Source organism: Poecile atricapillus, chromosome 5, assembly GCF_030490865.1.
Source record: "Poecile atricapillus isolate bPoeAtr1 chromosome 5, bPoeAtr1.hap1, whole genome shotgun sequence".
In the NCBI taxonomy this organism is placed as follows: Eukaryota; Metazoa; Chordata; class Aves; order Passeriformes; family Paridae; genus Poecile; species Poecile atricapillus.
Window position 1 is genome coordinate 35,974,412 of NC_081253.1, and position 26,103 is coordinate 36,000,514.

Sequence of the window (26,103 nt, forward strand, 5' to 3'; positions counted from 1 at the left end):
AGAGAGAAGAGATTCCCTCTGCCTGTGCTGATGTTGAAACCTCTCAGGGAGAGAGGCTGAGGTTCCCGCAGCCTCGAGCATCTCCGAGCAGCACTTCTCCGGAGCCCTGCGTAACTTGGTATGCTTCTTGGCACATCCTGCAAGCATCCAAGACCAAAAGACAGCGTTAAATCAGCTTCCTCCAACTCCACAGGGCTTTATCTTTCTTTTTCTTCCTTATTTTTTTTTTTTACCCCCCTAATTTTAATATCTATTTCCTACCAGCAAGGGAGCAGCGCGGGGAGGAGAAGCCACACAGCGCGGAGGCGTCCCCCGAGGCGGGGGGAGACTGTGTGTGATGAGCAGCTCTGACCTCAGCCCCGGGAACGCCAGCACCAACCATCTGGATCCCATTTGCGACGCCCGGCCCCCCGGCATTCCCGAGCCAGCTCAGTCCTTTCCTCCGGCACCGCTCAGACCCACGGCAGCCGTCGCGCAGGGACCAGCGTCCCACCATTCCCTCATCCCACCCGTGTCCCACCATTCCCTCATCCCACCGGTGCCTGCACCCCACTGAGCAGGGCAAGAGGGAACTGGGAAGGCTGAGCAGCACCGCGCACCATGAAGCAAGGGTGAGAGGCGCTTTGGAGTGGAAAATCCTGGAATAAGCAACTCTTCTGGAGGTTCACTCTGGGGGTAAGTTTCGCTTTCCGTCCCGGAGCCCTCAGCCTAAGTTCAGCAGCTGCTGAACCATGATTCCTCTCGTTGGTGGGGTGGTAGTACTTGGGATTTTTTTAGGGAATATTGGATAAAACCCATCCCCAGGTTTGCATCAGTCTTGGAAAAGCAGAGCGATGCTGACAGATTGCTCAGCTCGTGAGCTCCTCCTGGAGCTGATGCACAGCGTGTGTGTGGGGATACTCCTGTCCCCACCACTGCAGGGGAACTAAACCCATTCAAAAGCACTGACCAGGGTGTTTCCTGCTGCCTCAGCATGGTTTTTGGATCTGATGCCTCGGAATTGCTGCAGCAGCAGTGTGATGGGATGGGAGCAGGATGACATGGGAAGCAGTGCCCCAGGGAGGGCATGTGGTGCTTTGGGAAGATGTATCAGCACGAGGAGGTGGGGACATCAATGGGACCTTGCAAGGAATGTGCTGAGGGGGTGTCTCGATGCCCCCTTTCCTGCTCCCAGGGCTGGGGGATGTTGGATAGCTGCCCTCACCCCTCCTGCCCCAAGGTGAGGTAGGATGAACCCAGCAAAGATGCTCAGCTGTGCCACTCAGGTCCTGCTGCCAGGTATGTCCCCACTGCTCCGGGGTGGGCCAGCATGTGGCTCCAAGGATAATCCTCATCCTCTTGTGGTCATCCACAGAGAGGGAAATTGGCCAAACAGCAGCTTTTCCCCTAAGGGAAAGGGCTCTCCATCCATGGATGGAGCCCTGTCCCTCTCCACACCTCCCATCTGCTCTCCCTCCTGCCTTCCCCAGCCCTTTCCCCCCACAGCCCCAGTTGCCCTCAGCCTCCTGGGACTTGCTGAGGGGGTGGCTATGACTAATCTGGAGACACCCTGCCACCATCCCGCTGGGCTCAGCAAAGCCCTCCCTTCCCAAGTAAGAAATGCCTAATGGGGTAAGACATGGTTGTGGCCAAACCGGTTTCCTGACCAAGCAAATGGGCCAAAACTGGCCGGAATGGGGGGTAGCCAAAGCTGATCTGGTTCCAGCGTGTGCAGTGGGAAACTCAGCTCGTTTCTGGTTGCTGTGATGATTCATGTGTGCTCTTGGGGGAAGAATCCTGTGTTTTTTCAAAGTTCTGGCTTTACCCCATTTCTTGCTGGTTTAAGGAAAAAAGAATCAGTATTTGTGGTTGGATAATTACGGTGCTTATATAGTGATGCTTCTGGGGCACAAATACCCTGTTTGGGACGTTTGTAGAGAGATCCCTCCAGACTAAGGCTGCTGCAGGGAGCTGGAGAATTCCTCCAAGGTCATGTAAGAATGCAGTAGCAGAGGAGAGACTCAACTCCACATCTCCCTGGCACCATCCCTTCAGACAGAGCTCAGGGAAACAGGCTTTTCATCCCCAGAACTTTGTCTTTACAGGGAGGCTGACCATGACCAGGGCTGTGACAATGTTTAAGACAGGAGTGCAGAGCTGTGTGCTTGCTGCCACCACACCATCGTTCATTCATTTCCTTTCCAGTTTCCAGCACCCTCCCCAGTCCCCTTTCTGGTTTTTCAAACATCTCTACGATTTTCCATTCAAACTCAGTAACTTTCCCTGATTTCAGGGTGAGCTAAACCAGCCCCTGGTTAATTCCCACATGTCAAGGAGGGGAAAAAAAAAATAATAATAAAAAAAAAACCCCAAACGTTCCTCTTCTGCTTTTGCTACGTGCCTGTCCAGGAACAGGAGGGAAGGGAACATCTTATTCCTTCCATCAGTACAAACTGTGGTAACTGCAGAGCCTTGCCAGCCTTGGATTGTGTTCCCCATTGGATTTCCAGCAGAGGGGTGAGCCTGCCCTGTGCTGGGCGTGCACGGCGCCGGGTGGCATTGCGTGCCTGCTCCCCGCCGTGAATCACAGCCAGCCTTACCCCTCCGCATGCCCATCACTTTTTCCACCTTTTTAAGTGATCTGTGTTCCGCATTAAGGAGCCGATTTGTTTGGGTGGAGACGCTCCAGGAGGCTCTGGTTACTATACATAAAGAGTCATTGATCTTTGAGGGAGTTTCCTTTTTTTTTTTTTTAGCAAATACTCCCTTTCCTCTTATTAATGACTCTATTTTGGTCTGAGTCTTTGGATGGAGAAAACAAGTAGATTTTAAGCCAACACAGCATGCTTAGAAGGACAGAAATGAATATGTGATTCATTTTAAATTTTAGCACCCAGGGAACTTGCCTGGGTAGGATATGGAAGCACCATAACTCTATTGCTTTGCTGAACACTGGTTTTCAAGAATCAGAGCTCCAGTGGCTTGCTAAAGCAGGGAGATTTTTTTTTTCCACCCTTTCAGGCTTTTAAAATTTTTTTTTTATTAATGTTCAGATCTGCCTTTGTAGGAATAAATGTTTTCAGGAGCAACCCTCAACCCCACAAGCCTCACCTTCCCAGTAGCACTTGGCAGCAACGTTTATGCTTCAAAAGAGCTGAGACAAATCTTAATGCCTGCACCTGGAGCCATGAATAAACCCAGGATCTGTCCTATTCAGCTCATCCTGAGTCCCTAGAACTAGCTTTGCTTCTCCCCAGGGCTGTGGAACCAGGGGGAATGCAGCGTTCTGTGATGAAGAGGTGGCCAGGCACGGGACATTTTTTGTCCCTTGATAAGGAGACCAAGATTTTTTTAAAATAGAAAATCACGGCATTCAGCCTCAAATCATGCCGGGAGTGGCTTTTGGCTAACATTTCCCCCAGCTCAGGGAAATTTAAGGGGGAATTCATCCAGGCGAGAGAGGAGCATGCCTCACCTCCAGAGGGCAATCTGCAGCTCCCTGGCTCCACATCAGGATTTTGGGAGCTGGTTCTCCCAGCTGCTCACTCCACAGCCATGACTGCAATCACATCCCACTGCTGGGGATGCAAGTAGCTATTCTGGGTGCCTGGTGTCCACTTCCAAGCCACGGGCAGGGCTTACAGCTGCTGCCCCCCATGGCTGTGGATACAGCAGAGAGCAGCCAAGCTGAGGGAATTTGAGGCTGAGCAGTTTGGTTGGGAAACAGGGTGATGATGGACAAGGGAAAATCCCCACCAAGCAAATGCAGGTGAAGGCAGAAGCCTCTTTGTTTTGACTGTGACATCCCCATGAAACAGACTTCTGGAAGGGCCTAGAGGATGCTCACAGAATCCTGGACCAGCTATGGGATGAAGCTTTGCTCTCCCTGTCTCCCTTTTGGAAAAGCTGTTTTGACCCAGCTGCAAATCCACCTCTTTCTCCCATGAGAAAGCATGATCCACCCCACATGCACAAGGGAATTTAAGGGCTGCAATTGCTTCTCAGGTTTATAGTCAATGTGTTTTTTGTGGATGCTGCATGGCTGGGCAGGAAAACTGGACCAGATATCCTGTGGTGTGGGGCAGTGAGGCATCCCAAAGGTCCCTGAGCATGACAGCTGGGAAAGGTGCACAAGGCCAAGCCCAAATACAGGCCATTTGTCCCCAGAAAATGTGCCAGTCATGGCTCTGCCTACCATGCTTGCCATGCTCTGCTTCTTCCCAGAGGCTGCTGGGCTTTTCAGGAGGAATGTGTCACAGGAACAGGGAGATTATGTGAACAAATGTCATAAATACAATCATAAAATGGTTTGGGTTGGAAGGGACATTAAAAACCATTTTGTTCCAGCCCCCTTCAACACTTCCAGGGATGGGGCAGCCACAGCTTCTCTGGGCACCCTGTGCCAGGGCCTCATCACCCTCAGAGGGAAGAACTTCTTCCCATTATTCCCATCTATTTTATTTTAACTACACTCTAGTGGAAAAAAAAACCACCCCAACACACACAAGCAAACAACTGCTTAGAAAGTGAATCTGAAACATCCACTCAAAGGAAAAAAAAAAGTAAAATGTCAAATTTTATGCACATAGAGAAGTATGCAATATATGCAAAAAATAGCTGCTGGGGAAAATATTTAAGGAAATCACTTCATTGTGTCAGGGGTAGAAATGATTGCTTTTTTGAGAGCAGTATTAGGAACAGATGTATTTCTTCTGATGAAATGCTGTAATATTAAGAGGTCGGCACACGCTATATAAACTCTAGACAGACATAAAACTTTCAGATTATTGAAGGCTACAGGAGTTAATCTTTTAGCACATGAATCATGAAGAAATTGGCTCCCCAGGTTTTGTGCTAACTTAATTCAGGAAAACTCTTTCCTTTCCTGAAGGCACTCAGCAGTCAGGTTTTTCAGCACATTTTTCCAGCTTGAAGTGCATATAGCAAAAGCTTCACCACAGCTTTCACCCCACAGGACTGCAAGGAACTTTCGATATAAAAATTTAAATAAATCCACAATTAAATTGCCTTGTTGAAAATACATTATTGAAAACCCAACAATGCCAGAGAATAAAGCTGCAAAACAAATTCTTACCATAACCAAGTATTAAAATGGTTTCACATCTCTGGTTTTGTCATCCATCCCCTGCAAGCTGGTGCCACCTCCAGCTTCTGTGACCGGTGGTAATTTGGGACACAAAGCAAGAACACATTGAGCAACGGAAATTACTTGTTGTGCCTCACTGAGGCAAGCCAAGTAATAAAAATCACATTATTCACAGCCTTACTAAACTCACTTTTCTCACTGAGCCAGAGACTTTGCTCAGTCAAGACAGAGCTGAGTAGAGTTTTGGGTGAACTCCCTCGTCCAAGGAAAGAAAAATAAATAATTACCCCCACCCACTCAACCCCCACTACATTACCTTTACAAAAAAGGTTGCTGTCCTTGCTGCATCGTCTTCTTCTCAAGGGTCATCCCCTACAGGAAAATCATCTCCTTGCCCACCCCTTTCTGGAAGCACTGAACTCTTCCTCGTTAGCTAATGAGTGCCATGGAGAGGGGGCTTTAAGAGAAAACCCTGCTCAGGAACAGCTCTTCTCAAAGGCTCTTCTTTTCCTTAAGTCAATCTCTAAGAGGAATTCATCACCTCTTCCTGCAAGGCTTTGCTGCCTTTTTTCTTCTGATGACTAATCCTGGCCTCTATTACTTTAGGATGGTTTTGTGTGATGCTAAGACTCATCTCTTGTTGATGGACAAGTCCCTCTGCTTGCACAGAATGATAAATACCATGATGAAAGTCACAGAAAAAGCTGGAAATAGATCTGGAGGCCTCCTAAGAGACAAAATGGGGAATGTGGTGAAATGGGCTGCCCAGGGAGTGGTGGAGTCTCCATCCCTGGAGGTGTCCAAGGAACTCCTGGATGTGGCACTCAGTGCTCTGGGCTGGGTGACAAGGTGGGAATCGGTCCCCAGGCTGGACTCGATCTTGGAGGTCTTTTCCCACCTAAGAAATTCTGTGATTCTGGAAAATCTCAGCTTCTCGCTGCTGAGGGAGATCATGGGTGATCCTGTGGGCAGGGGAGATTCCATAGCCTCAGGGAGTTTCACTTTTCCCTTTGGCTGTAAACAGCCTCTGAGCAGCTGCTCGATGTTAAAACCAAAAAAGCCCCCAAATGTTTGCTTCAGTCCTGTCACTTTTTAGCCAGCAAGACATCAATTTTCACTGGTTTGTCTTGATGCTCTGCTCTTCCCCAGCTGTTGTGTCTGAAGAGGGATTGACTGCCAGCATCTAATAAACAGGATGATAACATAACTTCCTGCATTTTGGGAAAGAAATATGAGCAGTTTTTACAGCACACATTAATTTAATGGGCTGTTTTCCTTAGCATGCATTTTATTTCGTATTTTTAATTCATTGCTAGCAGCCTTTTCATTCTGTGGCATCCCACCCTTAAGGGGAAGTGGGTTCCCAAGGTTTGTAGATGCTCGTGGTTGAAGGAAAAGGCAAAAGTGAGAGGGCAGGCAAAAACTTACAAAAACAAAACTTTTATTAACAAATTACACACTTTGCGTGGAATTTGGTGTGCTGCTGATCTCCCTGATCTCAGCATAAGCACGTGGCAGTGGCTTTTGGATAAAGAAGAGAGTGAAAGGGAAGAGGGAGATGGATTAAAGAGGGAAAGAAAGCAAGGGAGAAAGAGAGATCACCATTCCTGACTCCAGCACTGATCCAGCTGATGTGGTATCCAGGGGCACAGATGCTCCTGGGCTTCATGGATGTAACTTTTATAGCTACATTTTCCCTGCCCTGGAGAAAAATTTCTCACTTTCTATGCAAATTAGTTAACAAGTTTTTCCTAGACCTTTCTTGAAATGGGTCAAGGGGCTCTGGAGATCTTCCTGCTTCTCAACATCATCCCTGTGCTTTGCTTATCTCCCCTAGCCGGAATAAGGATGTTTGTCCCATAAAATGCTGCCCTACCTCCATGTGGCCTTTTCTCCAGCCATATCCTGTTCTTTCCCAGAGTGGGTCACTGCCAACAATCCTTGGCTGTTATTACCAGCAATCCTTGGTTGGCTCCACAGCTATGAGGATTTAAGACATACACATCTTGAATCAGAGAACCATGGAATATCCTGAGCTGGAAGAAAGCCACAAGGATCATAAAAATCCAACTCCTGGCCCTGCACAGGACACCCCAACAATCCCACCCTCTGCCTGAGAGTCTTGTCCAGCACTTTAAGCTCTTCCAGGCTTCTATGCAATCCCAATGGACGGTGCAAGTGAATCCCACTCAAGAGCTTGCAACTCTTCCATAAATTTCTTCCCAGAGGAAAGACTCTCTCATGGGACTGGGTGGATGGTCATCATGAGCTCGGTGCTTTTTTCAGAACTCAGCTCTGGGACCTACAGACCTTTCTGTATTTTTGTGCTCAGGGGACAAATCCTCCCCATGTATCATTTGGGTGAAACTATTTTTTCTGGGAGGAAGATATCCATCAGGGACACAGTCCAACTGAGCAGGTTTTCTCCTGCTGGAGGCACTGGGAGGTTTGGCTTGCACTGGAACAGCCAGGGGGATGGATGGGTGCCAGCTCACAAAGGTGATGGTTTAATCTCTTTAGGAATGACAATGATATCTCTGGGCTGCAGCAGCTGCCTCTATGGATTGAGGGGCTGCCAATAAATGGGAAGACTTTGCCATGTCTTGATTAACATGTGCTAGCTGCTGGTGCTGGGGGCCTGTTCACTGTCTCTCAGCCTGGTATTATCATCATCATTATCATTATCATTATCATTATCATTATCATTATCATTATCATTATCATGATTATATGTTAGGGGAAAGGCAGAGGAGAGCTTTTGCCAGACTCAGACATCACTTATAGGATGTTCATAAATTCCATCTGGAGCACAGGAAAGACCAAATGCTGCAAATCTCTCCTCCCAAGAAGAAAGACCAGACCCCAACCCAGCTTTGACACACAGGGAGCTAGAGGAATTGTTAGGATCACATTGGACTCCAGGAAACCAGGTGGAAGTTGTCCCCTCCTTTCCATGGAACTGCCCTCTGATATCCCTGAGAAGTGTCTCTTCAGCAGAAGTGGGATTAGCTCCTTATGTCCAGATTTTCCCATATTCCCAACTCTTGGTTCTGTTTCCAGCCATGCCAGCAATGACCATCCATGTAATTACCACACTTTTCCTCAAAAATAAGATATTCTTTCACTTATCCTCCCTCTTAGGCTCTTGTATTGGTCATAACTGTCTGGATTGATGGAATTGGCAAGGATGGTAATAAGAAAATTGAATCACTTTTTTTTTTTTTAATTTTTTTTTTTTTTTTTAAATGATGACCTGGTTAACAGTTTGATGTATTGGAGTCACTCTTGGCTGATTTGAGTAATTGAACCCCCGTTGGGGAATGAAAGATATTAAATCACTGTGTTCCCTTTTGGGAGGATATTTTCCCAGTTAAGCAAGAGTTGCTGGTTTCTGCTCTGTAGGCTTGGAAATGAAGATTAAATAATAAATTGGTCATCTCTATGGCAACAGAAGCACAGCCTTCATGGTGGAGACGTTGTTTCAGAAGGCTTGCCAGGTGGATCACAGATAAGAAACTTGCTTAAATTATATTTTTGGCTCCAGCAGATAAAATATTATTCTTGGTGCCTTTTCAAAATATGATCAGCCAGCACAGGCTATTCCACAACCCGGGCTCTGAGCTCGGGAGAGTCCGAGGGCTTTTTGCTGTGCAGCCAGATCATGTGGCTCACTTGGGTCTAGAGTGCTTAAATTTCCACTTGTATATCTGGGACAGCTGAAAAGGTGAGCTGAGGCAAAGGAGGATGTTCAGGGCAATTATTGTGGTGTTTGGAAGAAATAAAGTGAGAAAAGGCAACAGCAAGAGGAAGTATGTTGGCAGAGATGTATCAGCTGGTCAGCCATGGATGGGGAGGGCATGTGGGAGGCCACTGTGTATTTTGCATTTTCATATATATTATGTATTGCCTGGAACAGCACAGACAAAAAAAAAATCTAATTCCACAGAGGTGATTAAAGGTCAATTATGTGAATTGGCACTCTGCCCAGTAGCAAAGAATTTTTTTTTCCTGCCAAATTGCCACAAAAGCCTTGTAAACCCACATGGCTTGGCTTTTCTACCTTGTGCCTCATCTGTTCCTGGTCAGCACTGGCGCTGTTTCTCACTCTTCCTGTTTTCCTCCCTTAGGTCTCACATCAGGTGCTTTGAACCAAAGAGAATAAAAGGAAAACTCATAAAAGAGTAAAATGAGGAAACATCGACATTTGCCCCTCATGGCAATGTTTTGCCTCCTGCTCTCGGGCTTTGGCTCGGTTGGTGCTCAGCAGCAAGCAGGTAAGCCCGGGCTACTCCACCTGATTTTGGCCCTGTACAACCACTCATTGATGCTGTTTGGTGTTTAACGTGCATGTCCGTGGGATGTTGTGGATGGATGACTTTCTGCTCCTCAGCTTCCACCTTGCTGAGGGTCCCTGGGACCCAGACCTTGGCTGACACTCGTGGTGCCTCCCCAAGCATGACACTGGCCGGTACCGTGCCGTGGAGGATGCTCTGCAGGGCACCAGGGTGTGGGACCTGCGCTCAGGGTGGTCCTGAGAGGGTCTTCTCCTGGGCAGAGCTGTTCTTCACTCCCTGCATGTGTAGGAGGGCTTTTAGCAGTGAGAAGAGCACTGCCACTGACCTGCAGAAAAGCTGTTTAAGGAGGTGGTGCTGGCGCATTTGGGACTGGAGCTGGTGTCACCAAGCAGGTGTTAACAGCAGGAAAAACACAGAAAACTTATGCCACACCTAAGCTGCTTAAACCAAGCTGTCCTTCTATCCTTGAGCACCACCATGGAGCCAGCAAAAACCATTTAAGAGACACGGGCAGCTAGAAACTGAATGAGTCTGAATTCACAGGTGAAGCTGTAAGTGTCTCTGTCTGGCTCAGGGCTGATGTCCAAACCCATGGGCGAGGTGCAGGAAGGCAGAAACACCTCGGGTCCCCCTCTCTGGGCAGGGCAGGTCGCACACTGTCCCCCAGCACCTGCTGTGCCAGGGTTCTGGTGGCTTCTTGGCTGTTCTCAAGCGCTTCTCATTTTGCTGCTGGCGATAAGGGGAAGCTGAGCATCACTTTCACCATGCCAAGGAGGCTGTTGGTTGTTTGGGTGAGGAGGAGGAGGAGGAGGAGGAGGAGGAGGAGGAGGAGGAGGAGGAGGAGGAGGAGGAGGAGGAAGCATGCTTGTGCTGACCGATAGAAAATCCTAAACCTCCATCTGTTTTTTTAAAGCTGTCAAAACCGTTGCCGTGGCTGATATAATATTTCTAGTGGATTCCTCCTGGAGCGTTGGGAAGGAACACTTCCAACTCGTTCGAGAGTTTCTGTATGATGTTGTAAAAGCTTTAGATGTGGGAGGAAATGATTTTCGCTTTGCCCTGGTCCAGTTCAGCGGAAACCCCCACACAGAGTTCCAGTTAAATACCTACCCCTCCACCCAGGACATCCTGTCCCATATTGCCAACATGACTTACGTGGGGGGAGGCACCGAGCCTGGAAAAGGATTAGAATACCTAATTGAGAAGCACCTCACTAAAGCTGCTGGAAGCAGAGCCAGTGAAGGCGTGCCCCAGGTTATTGTAGTGCTAACAGATGGACAGCCCCGGGATGATGTGGCTCTGCCCTCATCTCTCCTTAACTCGGCCCGTGTAAACCTGTTTGCGGTCGGCGTTCAGGACGCGGTGGAAGGGGAGTTACAGGAAGTAGCGAGCGGACCCCTCGATACGCACCGCTTCAACCTAGAGAATTTTACCACTCTCCACGGAATAGTTGGAGACTTAGTGGCGAGTGTCCGCTCCTCCATGACTCCAGAAAAGGCTGGAGCCAAAGGACTGGTTAAAGACATCACAGGTAATGGCTGACTGGTGGTATCTGCTGGCGCTGTGCTGTTCGGTGCTGCCACTCTGTAGGGACGAGACTGAGATGGATGTTCAGAAGTTTAAAAACAAAGGTTTGAGGCGTGTGGCCCCGTGTTTGCAGCTGCTGAGGTGCTGTTGTTCGCAGGCTTAGCCAGGGCTGCCAGGAGTCAGGGCAGGAATCCTTGAATGGGCAGTGGCACCTTGTGGCCATCCTTTGGCACATATGGCATGGAAATTCAAGCATAGGAAGCTCTGCAGAGTTAGTAAATTGCCCTGTCCTGTTCAGTCCCAAGGTGGGGAAACAGGGGATGAACACACCACACCTGATGGTGAAATCCGGACTGAAAATCCTCTGGAGACTGAGAAGGTAGCTGCTGGTTGTGGGGACACCATGGTCGATGTCCCTTTAGAACCAGGTGTGGGGACAGGGAGATACAGTGTGTTGTTCCAGAAAGTCACATTCTTGTGCAGTGTGCCATTCTTGTCACAGTCATGGCTGAAGAATGATGGGTGGGGAATTTCTCTGCTGAAAGTCCACCCCTGAGCTGTCCCTTAACCTCTCTCCTCATGCACCTGGAGAAGGTGTGTGGTTGGAGAGTCTTCTCTGCAAGCCCATGGCTTCCACCTGCTGGAGCACTGGATCCTTCCCAAAGGTGAAACCTCCCACGCCGGCTTCAGCGGACCTGCACTGACTGCAACACAGGGCCCAATTTCCCCAGAAAGAAAAACAAACCAGTCTTCCTCCGTCCCTTCTCTGTTTATGAAATTCCAGCATGGCAAGAGCCTTCTGAGCAGCTTTGTTGTTTTTCAAAACAGCAGTCCTGGGGATCAAACCTTTATTTTTATTCCTGAGACTCCATCTGAAGGTCGAGAGCTTGTGGGGCGACGTAAGGCCACGGCAGTGCGATGAGGCAGTGTGACATTAATCCCCCTGTGTTGTCTTGCCTGATTAACCCTCACGCCAGTCCCACTGGGTGCTCTCCATCACTGCATGACACAGAGCAACACCAAAAGGCCGTGCTCATGTGTGTTTTTTGTCGTGCAAAGCGCTTGACAGGGCAAATATCCAGGTCACAGGAAAGCCACAGGGGAGTAGCTGCCCCACAAATATAACAAAAGGCTCACCAACGCTAAGGAAATGACACCAATATATCTGGAAAATTAATGTTACACCCAACCTGCTGACAGCACTGCGGTGGCTGTTGGGTGTCTTAGCCATGAATGAGCCCAGAGCTTCCCTGTTGAAATCAGCTGGGGAATTGGTCTTTGGAAGCTGTCTGTCCTCCTCTGGGCCATGCCAGCAGGTAACCCTACTGCATGGAAACATCTGGAATCACAGACATTCCTTTAAAAGCTTTGAAGCCAAATTCTTACTTTGTGTGTATTATGCATTTCCAAGTTTCTTTCTGCTTAAAGGTATTTTTTGCAAGCATTTCCTTCCCATCCTTATAACACAAATTTAAGTTAATCCTACTATTGTAGCATTGCCCCTGTGTGACTTGCATATACAGACTGTTGTTAAACATGGGAAAAAATGTTACAGGTCCTAGACCTTGGATGATACCAGTGTGCGAATCATGGTACAAATAACATAAGAGTTTAAAAAGTCCATTTTTCAGCTGATAACTACATGTGGCATTAAAATGTATGGAAGTACCATGGATGCTATGCTAGAAATGAGCCCTAATATGAAGTGGAGGTGTAGAAAAGCCCCAGTCCTGTAGTGGTTCCAGTACAGAGAGCCAAAACTGTTGGTCTGTGGCAGTCCCTGGAGCTGACTCACGTAAGTACAACAGTCAGCCCTGAGTTTGCCCTGAAGTATTTGTTAAATATGAGCTGTCTGTCTCATCTGACCCTCCTTGCTTAGTTGTGTAACCAGCATGCTTTTATTTGTTCTCCACACCAGCTTGTTCCATAAATGTGCACTGAAGTACAAGGTTTTTTACAGTGATGACAAATTATCCAACGCATCTGTTTTATATCGATTTTCTCTTCATTGGAAGCAACCCATTAGTGCCAGGAGTCTTGTTCCTTCAAAAAAATATCCAGGATATCTAAAGCATCTCTGGGTAAAGCCAGATTTCCCTCTCACTTTTATGATGAAGTGGAACTTTGTCCCAGCTGAACATGGCTCAGCAAAACCAAGCCTAAGCACCCCTAAATTTTGCCTCGATGGAAAGAAAAAACCTGGAGTTCCTTGAAATTCTGAACCCTGGTGATTTCCTCTGAGCCAACACTGGCCATTGAGTCGGTCCAGGGGAGTGATGGTGACTTGGAGACATTCTCTTTTGTCACTGGAATTGCAGCATCATTTGAATCCCCTTGTTTATGAAAACATATACTAGAAAAACAACTAAATCAGCAATAAATAAATAAATCATTTACTGGCAGTAACAGCAAAGACCTCAGGTTTATTCCTGGCCTTGCTTAACCACATGCCAACTTTGCTGCTGGTTTCACCTTTGGCTTTCAAAAGTCAAGAGCTGACTGAGAGAGATTTGCAAATGTTGCTTGTCATTCATTTGCAAATAGAATGAAATCTGTGTTTCTTAACAAGAGTGGAGAGTAATAGCATGGAAACATCCGAGCATGCTTTGGGGTTTTCTCCCCTCTTCTTTTTTGCATGCATACAGCTCTTGGTGATGTTGATGGTAAAATTAGTTGAGCAAAAGGAATAAGAGCAGACACCAGGGCATTTTGGGTCTGCTTTGGTAAGTCTCACAGCAAAAATACACCCTCTCAGCACCAAGTTGATGCCATGTGCAAGCTTTGTTTGGTGTGTGTATATTCTCAGCAAATACTTGTGATCATCTGGGTATGGTCACAACAACTAGAGTTGGATAATTATGTCATGACTGATTCATCACCCTTTTTTAACCTGATTCTGCATTCCTTGATTGAATATCCAGAATCCCTATGAAAAATACAGATCAGACCCCTCTGGTATCAACCCATCTTTGGGCAAAATATTTAAAGTGACATGGTTTTTGCATGGCCTGGGTTGAGAACTGTGTGGGTCAGCTTGCTAGACAGATAACTTCAGGTGGATGATGGCAGCTGGTTAAAGAGCTACAGTCCAAGGAAATTAACTAAACCCTTTTCAGTTGATTCTAAAAAATGTATTTGAAATACTTATTCATGATGGGAGAAGCCCATATATTCAGCCTCTGTGTTTAACCAGCAAAAGAGCAGCATCATGACAGAGAAGCTGAAACTTTCCCTGCATCCAATAAATGTTGGCTTTTTTCCTCCCAAAAAATAGAAGGTAGCAATGATAAAAACCTCCTCTCCCTCTACCTTCAGCGTGAATTGCCACCAAAGTCCACCATTTTCTTTTGCCTCTGTCTAAATATTTGGACAGTGCTGGCCACTGATGGAATGTATCTAGATTTTCAAAAACTGTATTTTGGTAAGGTTTCTCCTTGCATGCCAGTAATGCCGACCCCCATGTTACTACAGCCACTGTCTCATGTTGTGTCCACTCAAGCCCTCCCTTGATGGGTTGTGGATGCTACTGGGAAGGAGCTGAGAGCTCATATTCAATCAGAATGCAGAACTAAGAGGCAAAGTCACCTCATCAGTGATCACATTGTTTTGTTTCCTCATTTTTATGTTTCTCACTGGTTTTCCAAGAAACATGTCAGAACACTGTTACAACTGCATGTAATCACCCATTTTAATGCTTTCACCTTTTGCATTTCTTTTTTTTAAAGCTCAAGAGTCCGCTGACCTTATTTTCCTTATTGACGGATCAAACAACATCGGAGGTGTCAATTTTCCAGCCATACGCGATTTCCTTGTAAATTTGATTGAAACCCTCAGAGTTGGAGCTCAGCAGATACACATTGGGGTGGTGCAGTATAGTGATCAACCCAGAACCGAGTTCGCTTTGAACAGCTACTCCACAAAAGCGGATGTCCTGGATGCCGTGAAGGCACTCGGCTTCCGCGGGGGCGAGGAAGCGAACACCGGTGCGGCACTGGAGTTTGTGGTGGAGAACCTCTTCACCCAGGCGGGAGGCAGCAGGATAGAGGAAGGAGTGCCTCAGATTTTAGTGCTGATAAGTGGTGGAGAGTCTAGTGATGATATCCGAGAGGGCTTGTTAGCGGTGAAGCAAGCTGGTATATTTTCGTTTAGCATTGGGGTCCTGAATGCTGACAGTGCAGAGCTGCAGCAGATTGCTACTGATGGAAGCTTCGCCTATACTGCCCTGGATATCCATAACCTTGATGCTCTTCAAGAATTATTACTGCCCAACATTGTTGGAGTGGCCCAAAGACTCATTTTGTTAGCGGCCCCAACCATTGTGACTGAAGGTATGTATGCCTTTCTAGACCCTTGCATTTCGGTGAATCGATGAATGATTGAGCTTTTGCACGCTTTACGAGCATATTTAAAGCTTTAAGTATTTTTAATTTTTTTTTTTTTTTTCCAATTAATCTCTCTGGTCTGGTTATGGAGAAGTGATGTTTCTCTGCAGAAACTCATTGGCCCAGTGGGTTATCTCTCAAAAACCATGAGGTCTTGTTGCAATAATTGGCTTGACATGGGGTGTTTTAAAAGACAGAAGCAGTGTATTAAAAAAAAGGGTATAATAAAAAAAATCTCATATAATCCTTACTGAGATATCTAAGCACCCTGGTAGTAAGCACTGCCAGTTGTAAAAATATTTATGCCATGTAAGCTTACATTATATGTCAGTTGGAAGTGTCATGACCATAAAATGTGGCTGAGGAAGGTAACAGGAATGTTAAATGGATCCCTATGTACCAGAGCTGAAATTATCTGCTTGCTAAAACAGTAAAATTCCACAGCTCTGGGCTGCCCTTGGTAAAAGTGTGACACTTCCGTGTTGTTGAACTAAAAAACTGAACAGTCCTTAGTTCCTCTGAAGTGAAATCCCTACCTTTGATCCATCAGCTGAGAAAGTTGCCATGGGAATTAAAAATGCAGATGTTAATATTCCACTTAAGTCACTTCGTGACCCAGAAGTCCCACTGACTTTATTTCTGGACTAGCATCCAGTGCAGTCCAGATGCTCTGGTGTGGTAGAATAAAGAATATCTGGATTTATGTGGCAAATATGTGATTTATGAAAGACGTAATATGTCATATTGCAGAGGAGCTGCTGCACTTAATTAACAGATGCTTAATGCAAACAGCACTTTTGGGATCCCATTGTCAGTCTGTAGTTCTGTACACACTGTTCCTCATGGTGTATGTTGACATATAAAACTGCATTCCAGATGTCTTTGCTGATCCATGCCTAAACATGATTGCTATCCTGTGGCTCAAATCAAAGGGAGGAATTTGCCTTAAAGATCATTTTATGACCTTGCCTTCATTATTCCAGGAAAAAAACATTAAGAACTTTTCCTTGTAGCAGCCTACAAGAACCGTATTTAGCCAAATAATATGAAGTCAAGATGTGGAGCTAAAATGTGTATGCTGGGATCCGTGCAACTCAATGGAAAATCTCTCTTTCCTCCTGTCTGATTCTTAACAGTATGAATGGCAAGATTAAAAAATTTTGGTACATTTTGTATCATCTGCACTTGCATATTTCTCATTTAAAATGCCAGCTCATTCGTGGAAGGTGCTATGTCAGCCCATACAGTTACACACAGCTGGATATGCTAAATGGGGAAGTAGATTATTTTCAAATAATAATTAGATCTTTAGGGAATTTCATACCCCTGGCACACATGGAAATCAATTTTGACTAGTTTCCTTGATTCACATCAATTGGAAGGCTTCAGAGTAAAGCAGTGTGGGAGACGCTGAAGACCAAAAGGGATGCCAAACCCTCTGAGGTGCCAAGTGCTCCTACGAAATACTGAAGTCACTTCACTTTAGCTCACCAGCTGTTCATCCTGGGATGAAGGGGTGTTCCAAAGTGGTTTTCTGCTCCTTCATCTCCTGGGGGAACCTGGATGATGAAGTTAGATGAGGTGCTCCACCAGACAACTGACATGGCAACGAGGGTGGAATTATTCAGGCCTGGGTTCAGCACTGACCCCCTCCAACATTCCCAACTTTGAGAGTCAAAGATAAAATTCTTTGATCCCAAATCCTCTGAAATTCTTGGGAGACTTGCCATCAACTTTAAAGGGCTTTGGATTAAACCCCGTGAGATGTGCACAGCCCTGCATAAAGGCTTTTGCATTAATTGTGTCCATGCAAACCATAACTGTGGGTTGTTTCTTCCTGTGTGTTTTGGGTTTGGTTCTTGCATTCCTCTGGGGAAAAATACTGCAGGATTTGAAAGCTACAACAGGAATGAGAAGCAGAGGGAACTCTTCCTTCCCAGCCTCCCTCATCTTTCCAAAGCCCCTTTGATGTTTCCCCCAAAAGTCAAAAGTTTCCAGGCTCTCCTCTTTTGGGTTTCTAGCTGCTGACAAGCTAAGGATGTGCTTTGGACATTTCTCTTGGGTCCTACAAAGCAGCGATGTCAGCTCTTGCTATCCATTTGGAAAGTTTCCTGCTTTCAGCCCTCTCCTCCTTGGAGAAACTGAGGAGGAAAAAAAACCTGGCTGGAGGAATGAATGCTGGAAATCACGGCTCTGGAAAAGGGATCATTTACACAAACGCTCGTTGCTTTGTGCGTAGCTCTGTTCTGACAGCCTGGGCAGCCAATTGCAGACCACTGGCAGCTTACTCGAGGTTTTGGCTTGAGGAGGGCACCACCATGTTTGCTTTGTGCACATCCTCATCATTCCCTGCCTGGCAGCACCACAGCAGGCAATTTTAAGCTTCCATTTTTTACAACTGGTCCTTAATGACATTCTTTCCAGCACGACTCCATGAGAGGCATTTACAAAGGTTCACACTAGCTGATGCAGGCAGGTCTTGCAGGGTCTGAGGGCAGGGGGACAGCCGAGTCACAGATGTCATCCCCAGCTCCAAGTCACCCCTTGAGCAGCCCAGTCTCATGGCACTCCCCCAGAGTGAGAAACCTGACGGCACCCAGCCTTTGGGAGCACCACAATCCATGGCCAGCTGGTGTCCAGCCAAGGACGACTGCAGCCAAAGTTTTGTTCTTTGTTGAAATCCAAAGTAAACAGCCTCCAGACAGAGGAGCCATGATGGGCTGGGGGCTGCTCTTCTCCATCCAGGCAGGGCAAGGCAGTGTTTGCTACTGCTTACCCTGAGGGTGTGAGATCCCCATGGGACCATCCTCTCCGCCCAGGATGTGCGCTGGGTGTGGCAGCAAGCCTGGAGGGTGATGGACCTGCCTCCTTGAATCCTGACCCCATCTCAGGAGTTCTTTCTTAGGTGGGTGGGTAATTTAAGGATACCCCAAGTCCAACATAACACAATGATCCATAGTGCTCCAGTGTAACTTGGAAGCAACACAAAGTTTCCTTTCTCATGTCGATGGCATGAAATCAAGGAGGTGATGACGTGAGAGGATTATCTAAAAGATGGTAATAAAATTAGGCACCAAATATTATAAATGATAATCATTTATAATGCTGTTATTACAATCATACTGGTTTTGTTAATATTCATCTTTTAAAATAATATATTTGCTCAATTAAATATCATGATGCTTTGGTTCCAATGCCACACAGTAGGGCTCTTTTCCTCCCTAGCTATCTTTCTTCAAACTTAGCCAGGACACCGGAAAGCTAATTGTGCCCTTTCTATGTCCTGTGTACCAATTATAAAATTTCAGAAGTTAAAAGCCAGTGAACCTGTGTGTTAAAGTCATGGCCACCAGAACATAATCCAGCTCATCCATGACTGGGCCAGCTGTGCCAAGAAAAAACATAGCTTGTTTTTGTTAGTTACGGAGTAAGATTTAGGATGCAAAGACCCAAAATCCAGGTGTGTTGGGTAGGTGGAGACTGTTATTTCCTTGTGTCATTGCTCCCAAGAAGCGAATACTTTTCATACCAAACCACCACCATTCAAGTGGTTCCTCTGCAGATAGAAGGAGCATCACCTGCTTATTTTATCTCATGTGCCCCCGAGTGCCAAGACTTCATCTTACTGCCCTTCATTCTTGCTTTGACATGTACATGTGTTTTAATATTCAAGTGTGTAAAAATCACTGTTTTTGCAACTCTTCTTCAACTCTTTTGTGTTTTAGAAAAGGGGAAACAGTCAGATTTACTATTAGTCCTCTGCTAGAACCTAAAAAAATAATTCTGTTTGGAAAGCAAGACCTTTCTAAAGGTGTTGAGAGTAACAGTACTCCAAGCAAACAAGAGGTCCTGAACGTTGCTGAGCTGTTGACATAGAATTGATGCAGGGTGTTTTGGAGGCTAACATGATGTTCATGTGTTACTTGCAGTTATTGAAGTGAACAAGAAGGATATAGTCTTCCTGATAGATGGCTCAACTGCTTTGGGGGCTGCCCCCTTTAACGCAATTCGTGATTTCGTTGCCAAAATTGTCCAAAGGCTGGAGGTTGGACCCGACCTGATCCAAGTGGCTGTGGCACAGTATGCAGACACTGTGAAGCCAGAGTTTTATTTTAACACCCACCAGACCAGAAAGGATGTGATGGCCAATGTGAGGAAGATCAAGCTCATGGGTGGCACGACGCTCAACACTGGCTCGGCACTGGACTTTGTAAGGAACAACTTCTTCACCAGTGCTGCCGGGTGCAGGATAGAGGAAGGGGTGCTCCCCATGCTGGTGCTCATCACTGGGGGTAAGTCCAGGGATGCCGTTGACCAAGCCGCGGCAGAGCTGAAAAGGAACCGGATTGTGACCCTTGCCATTGGGTCAAGAAACGCTGACCTGGCAGAGCTTCAAGAAGTTGCTCATGAACGAGATTTTGTGTTCAACCCGAACGACTTCCGCCTTCAGTTCATGCAAGCCATTCTTCCTGAAGTGCTGTCACCTATCCGGACACTCTCTGGAGGACTGATTGTCCCAGAGCCACCTGCAGGTAATTAATGGCTTTTTTCTAATTAAGGAGGTGTGGTTTATAAGTTTGCCAATTCTTATTCTGTGACATGTAGAGATAATAGGGAAAACCACAACAAATGCATGTTCCAGCATGGTTTAATGTGAGTGCATGAACAGGTCAGTGAACTTGGTAGCGTGGTTGTTGTTACAGCTTTATTGTTCCTTCCTGGAGATTTTTGTCCTGTTCTGATTTTGTCACCAAGATTTAAAGGCCTGGATGTGGAAGATGTGTTTTGCTAGTTAGGTATCCAAATTGTTCAGTGGAGGCTTTTGCTCTTCTTAGGGTCTGTGTAGCCTATGAATGGGACACCTGTGAATGTTAAAGTCTCTCCCTCAGTTTGGGAATCATCCATAGTGGGTGTTTGCTCAGAAAAGTAGAGGTTTCCTTGGAGTGTAAAGAACACAAGTGAATTTGTTTGTGGAGGTGTTCAGAGCTGACATTGTTGGACTGAAACTCACCCTTTGAGAACATATTTAATTTTCTTATGATTTACTCAGCTCAAGCCCTAAGAGGCATGTGATGATATTTCAGTGTTGATTTTCATTTAATCTGTTTGGAAGATGATCCAAAGCTCCATGAAGCCAGTGGACACTTTTTAATTGTCCTTGCCATTGACATCAGTAGACCTTGGAAGAAACCAACTGATAGGGTCATGTCTTTTGAGGAAGTTCCCCCTGTATTTCAAGAGATGTTCCAGGTGTATAGAGATTTTATACAAATTTCTCAGGATTGCTTCACAATAGAGATGCTCGAGGTGAAATCCATGTTGCACTAGATCATATTTGAACCTTGTATTTCTCTCTCATGGCATATGAACATTAGAAAACCGGAATTTCTTCCAGCTCCCAGTAAGATCAATAGTGAGGTTCTCATTGGCTTAAGTAGCTGTTGAATTGTGTCCATATTTTTTCTAGTTTCCCACATAATTTACCATAGTGGAAAAGAAACAGAATGTTTGGAAAGAATCCTGAAAGAATTAAAGGATATGCCTGATTTACATGAAAAGAAGACATTTTGAAATCAGTTTACCAATAATTGTCCTTAATGAAGATGAATATCACAGGACTTATCATTTAATAAGCTTTGTTTCAGAATGTGTTTCCAGCTAATACAATTTTGCATGGCTATACACAAAACTCAATGTGTTTATTTTTCAATGTAAATTAAAAATGTTCCTGTGTTTTCTTGTTCTTAAAAGGTCATCCATGCAGCTTCTCTATTTTTCCAGTCTTTTTTTTGTGCTCACAGCTGTTCACATACACAATAAGCAAGGGACCATATCCTACCCCTAAGAAATTATTATTGATAGCAACAAAACTGATTTTGACACTGGGCAGTTGTATTTTAATTGGCTGTTGTCTCACCCTGGGCCTTGAATGGCACTTTTCTGGGAAAAATTAAAAATACAGAAAGCCAAAACAGTCCGTAAAATTTGAAAGCAATTCCTCTATTCCAAAGAGCCCTTTATTTCCTTTTTGTTCTGAATAGCTCAGTATTTATATATTTTATATAAAGGATAGCAAGCTTACAGGGACAAGGCAAGCTAGAGAGTGGATAACTCTAGCCAGAAATGCTTTAAACAGAAATAGATTGGGCAGAATTAGCAATGGGCATAAATAAATCCTTTAATAACTCATTTGGAAGAAGGCATCTAGGGGGATGTCTTGGATGACATCAATTCTCTAAGATTTTATTTAAAAGCTTGGCATTTTGGTCTGTGATCTGGATATGTTTAGAGCAAAAAAACCAGCACAGGGTGATGACCCTGTGGTGTCCTTGGGGTGTAGACCTATGTCCTGGAGCTCAGACTCTTGGAAGGATTTAACTTTAAAAAAGAACAAACCAAGAGCTGGCTACTTACTGCCAAAAGTGGGAAATTTCTCCCCCTTCAACAGCCCACAAAATGGATGCCTATAACAACAGACAGTAAAGTGCAGAGCTCAGGAAGGCAGGTATCCTCAGGTAGATGTTGAGCCTGACATTTAAAAGAGTTGCTAATCCTTCCCTGCCCAACTCAATAATTTCCAGCAAGGTCCTTGTTACTTCTGTGCTGATCACACCCTTGCTCCTCTCTCTCTCTCTCTCTCCCCTCTAACACAGTTCACATGCATGTACGGCATATGCTGCATGCACACATGGTAAAAAAAAAATTCCATTTTTGTTTTCTGTGATGTCTCATGTTGTTTTCTGTGCTCTACTGCAGTTCAAGTAACCAAAAGGGATATCATCTTTCTTTTGGATGGATCACTCAACGTCGGAAATGCCAACTTCCCCTTTGTGCGGGACTTTGTTGCCACCCTAGTTAACTACCTTGATGTCGGCAGTGACAAAATGCGAGTTGGCTTAGTGCAATTTAGCGACACTCCCAAAACCGAGTTCTCCCTGTACTCCTACCAAACCAAATCTGACATAATCCAGCGTTTGGGGCAGCTGAGGCCCAAGGGGGGGTCGGTGCTGAACACTGGCTCTGCACTGAACTTTGTGCTCTCGAATCACTTCACGGAGGCCGGTGGGAGCAGAATAGATGAACAAGTGCCCCAGGTCCTAGTCCTGGTGACGGCAGGGAGCTCTGCCGATCCCTTCCTCCAAGTTTCCAATGAATTAACTCGGGCCGGAGTGCTGACTTTTGCTGTTGGCGTTAGGAATGCGGATAAGGCAGAACTTGAGCAGATTGCCTTTAATCCAAGAATGGTGTATTTTATGGATGATTTCAGTGCTCTGTCAGCTTTACCCCAGGAGTTAAAAAAGCCTATAACAACATATGTTAGTGGAGGTGTGGAAGAGGTTCCACTCGCCCCAACAGGTAATACCTACCTTCCTGCATGCTGACTGCATGAAGTTAATTTGTTTAAGTGAATTTATTGTTTCCATTGTACACCTTGACACATCTCCAAGCCCTGAGTTGTCAAAGTGGTTATGGCTGTGTTTAACTTGCTGATCTTTAAGGTCTCTTCCAAACCAAACCATTCTATGATTCTAAGAATACATGGCTTGGCACTGGTAGCTCTTAATTTTGTTCAAGTCATTTCTACCACACCTTAAAACACAGTTTTAAGTCTTTTCTTAGGTCAGGACAAAAGGAGGACCTGAGTGAGTCTGTGCCCACCAGTCATTGACTCTGGTGTTCCCTTGCTGTTCCCATAATAGGGCCACAACCTGTAAATGCATCATGTGCACTAAATCAGGCAATGGGAGGGTGAGATTTTGACCATAAAAAGTGGTGTGGAAAGGTTAAAGTCATGCCAAAGAGCACAGAAGAGCAGAGCTCTAGCCAGGAACAGGTGGACAAATCCATCCCCAGAACTATTTTGTCAAAGTGATGTCATCAGGCTGTCATAGAGGCTGGATTTGACTCCAGAAATTCAAAGTTATTCTCCAATATTAAACCCAAAGGCTTTTGGCAAGTTTAACCCCTTTTTAAACAGGTGTTTTCTCACTAATTCTGTTAGGTGCCCATGAAGACGTTAGGGATGGGTTAGTATGGAAAGGAGACCATTAAGATGAATATGGAGGTACAAGAGGCTTGGGTTTGCCTTGGATATTCAATGAGATCAAAAGGGCATCAAACTGAAACAGGAGAAAGGCTCTCATGGATTTAATGTTCCTTGTGATGCAAGCAGGAGAAGATCCGGAAAATGTTCTGTGTACATGTGCATGAATTGTATATTTGTTGTCTACTGAGCCTTTAAATAGGAAAAAAACTCCAACCAACCCTCCACTGCTGCTTTACTTCATGTCTGTATTGTCAACATATTGCTAGACCTTAAATATCACTGGATCAGACAATTCATGATGCGATCTGATGTGGTACAATATATTATATTTCCATCTGGTGCCCAAATTTATTAAGTCTTAGGATAGACATGTCCTTGCTTCCCCTTCTTCCTCAGATGCTGTATAGTTCTGCAGACTTTGAATACTTTGGTAAATGAGAATATTGAAAGATTGAAACCCAGCTAACTTGTAGACAGTTTTCTAGAATGACATATAAGAAGAAAAAAGCTTTCATTTCTTTCCCCCCCTCCCCCTTCTTTTCATTTGTGAATTTATTCTAGAAAGCAAGAAAGATGTTTTATTCCTGATTGATGGCTCAGCCAACCTCTTGGGCAGCTTTCCTGCCGTCCGGGATTTTGTACACAAAGTAATTTCTGACCTGAACGTGGGTCCCGATGCCACGCGAGTCGCTGTAGCTCAGTTCAGCGACACCATCCAAGTTGAATTTGACTTTGCTGAATACTCATCCAAGCAAGATATGCTTGTCAAAGTGAAAAGGATGAAGATTAAAACTGGGAAGCAACTGAACATTGGAGCTGCACTTGATGAAGCTGTAAGAAGGCTGTTTGTGAAGGAAGCTGGAAGCAGGATCGAAGAAGGGGTTCCTCAGTTTTTGGTCCTCCTTGTTGCTGGGAGATCGACCGACAATGTGGAGGAGCCATCAGATATTCTGAAGCATGCTGGAGTTGTAACCTTTGGTATCAAAGCCAAAAATGCTGACCCTGTAGAACTGGAAAGAATTGTCTATGCCCCACAATTCCTTCTGAATGTTGAATCGCTCCAACGGATTTCAGAGCTTCAGCCAAACATAGTCAACCTGTTGAGAACAGTCCAGCTTCAGCCAACAGGTACAGGGAGCCTTGGGGTTTCCAAAAGGCTGAAAGACATGACTTACATGCCCTGCTCAACTGGTAACTGGAGCGTTTGGGTCTGGTGATGTTTAAAATGATTGTGTAGAAACTGCTGTTGTACTTGGAGTTTCCTCTGCTCACGCTCTGATCCAGCAAGCATTAAGTGCCAAACCAAATTTTAATGATAAGTGGGGAAAATGCCTTTGTTCAGCTGCAAGAGCTGCATCTGGTGCTGTTTTCAGTGTGTAGAACATGGGACAAACCTGAAATAACAGGATGTTGTTGCCCCAGAGATTTTGCATTAATTGATGTGCAATGCTGGGCAAGGGCTAAAAGAAGCAAATAATAGCTTGTCTCAATTTCTCTTGACATCTTCCCTTTTCTGGAGGAGCGGAATTGAGCACACTGGATTCACTCTTGCTCTGTTATCTCTTCCAGGACATGATGGCAGTTTCTACATTTTCTATATACACACCAATTAATCAGATGCTCTTGACTCAGTTACCATTTAAGCTCAGTAGATGAGATGGATTATTTGAAGAATAATTTTTAAAAAGCCTTCAAAAAATCACACGGCCACAACAATAAATTCTCACTGCAGTGCTGGAAATTATGCATGTCCAGCTGTGTGATTTCCTGAGGCAGCCCTAACTGGAGCATTAGCTCATCTCCCAACAGAAGGTGGAAAGAAGGAAAAGTGTAATAACATCCCTATCTTCTCTCTGTAAAAGGGGCAGATGGACTTAGAATCATAGAAACATATAAAAGAAATAGGGCTGGAAGGAACCTCAGGGTGCCATCTGCTTCACATGCATTGTCCATCCTGCTTGTCCACTGTACATCCTGCTTATCCCCAGCAGGATCTTTTTGCCCAGAACTGGATGACATTGATCTAATCTGTTCAGGAAACCCTTTGGGGGAGTCTTCCCAGATTCCATAACCAATCTGTTCAATTGCTTTTATCAGACAACACTTCCCCTTCATGTCACACTTCTGTCTCCCTAGTCACAGTTCAAGCCTTCTACATCCCCTTCAGCCTGAGGAGGACACAGATGTCAGCTTGCTCCCGAATTTTGTGTGGCAGCCTTTTCATCTACTTTAGATTTGACACATAGGTCTTGTCACAGTCCTTGTGTCACCAGCTAATTCAACCCTTCCTTGTAGGTCTTGCAGGTTTTCTACATTTTCACCCTTGTCTACCCAATATCAGCCTACTCCAAATGACCAGAGTGAGACGATGGCATCCTCTGGTCATCTCTTACCCAATTCTTTCCATGTGGATTCATGACCCTTCCCATATTTGTGCAGCTTCTGTCTCAACCAAGACTTGTGCAACCAGTGCTCTTGAATTCCACTCTCCCTTTTAAAACCATTTCTGTCTTGTCCAGACTGCTTGGAGTCCCTTTGACCACCAAGGACTATTAATAATTGTGCTATTTGCTCAGGGATAGCTGCATCCACCCAGTTTTCCTAGTATTCTTGGCTAAAAGATGTCTGTTCCATAAGAGCAACCATATTTTTTCTTCTTTATCTGCTACACAGGGATTTTAATAGGACTTTTCCCATTCTTCCTGAACTTTAAAGGAAGTATATGAAATTGGGATACACCAGGCAACGTCTGCTCCCTCTTCCCAC

At 45.4% G+C, this 26,103-nt stretch overlaps 1 protein-coding gene across 4 annotated transcripts in view; it reads left to right on the top strand.

Annotated features, from left to right (window-relative positions):
- Positions 1-477: 477 nt before the first annotated feature.
- The window catches only part of COL6A3 (collagen type VI alpha 3 chain), a 57,702-nt gene continuing 32,076 nt past the window's right edge, over positions 478-26,103 (top strand). The window contains exons 1-7 of one of the 4 annotated variants that reach the window (XM_058839748.1): positions 478-675; positions 9,214-9,360; positions 10,295-10,912; positions 14,634-15,236; positions 19,220-19,822; positions 22,047-22,646; positions 23,899-24,465. In XM_058839748.1, coding sequence (XP_058695731.1) covers positions 9,273-9,360; positions 10,295-10,912; positions 14,634-15,236; positions 19,220-19,822; positions 22,047-22,646; positions 23,899-24,465 — 3,079 coding nt within the window. In that variant the 5' untranslated portion in view covers positions 478-675; positions 9,214-9,272. The remainder of the gene's footprint in view (positions 676-9,213; positions 9,361-10,294; positions 10,913-14,633; positions 15,237-19,219; positions 19,823-22,046; positions 22,647-23,898; positions 24,466-26,103) is intronic. The other 3 variants (XM_058839745.1, XM_058839746.1, XM_058839747.1) reach the window with 3 other exon arrangements.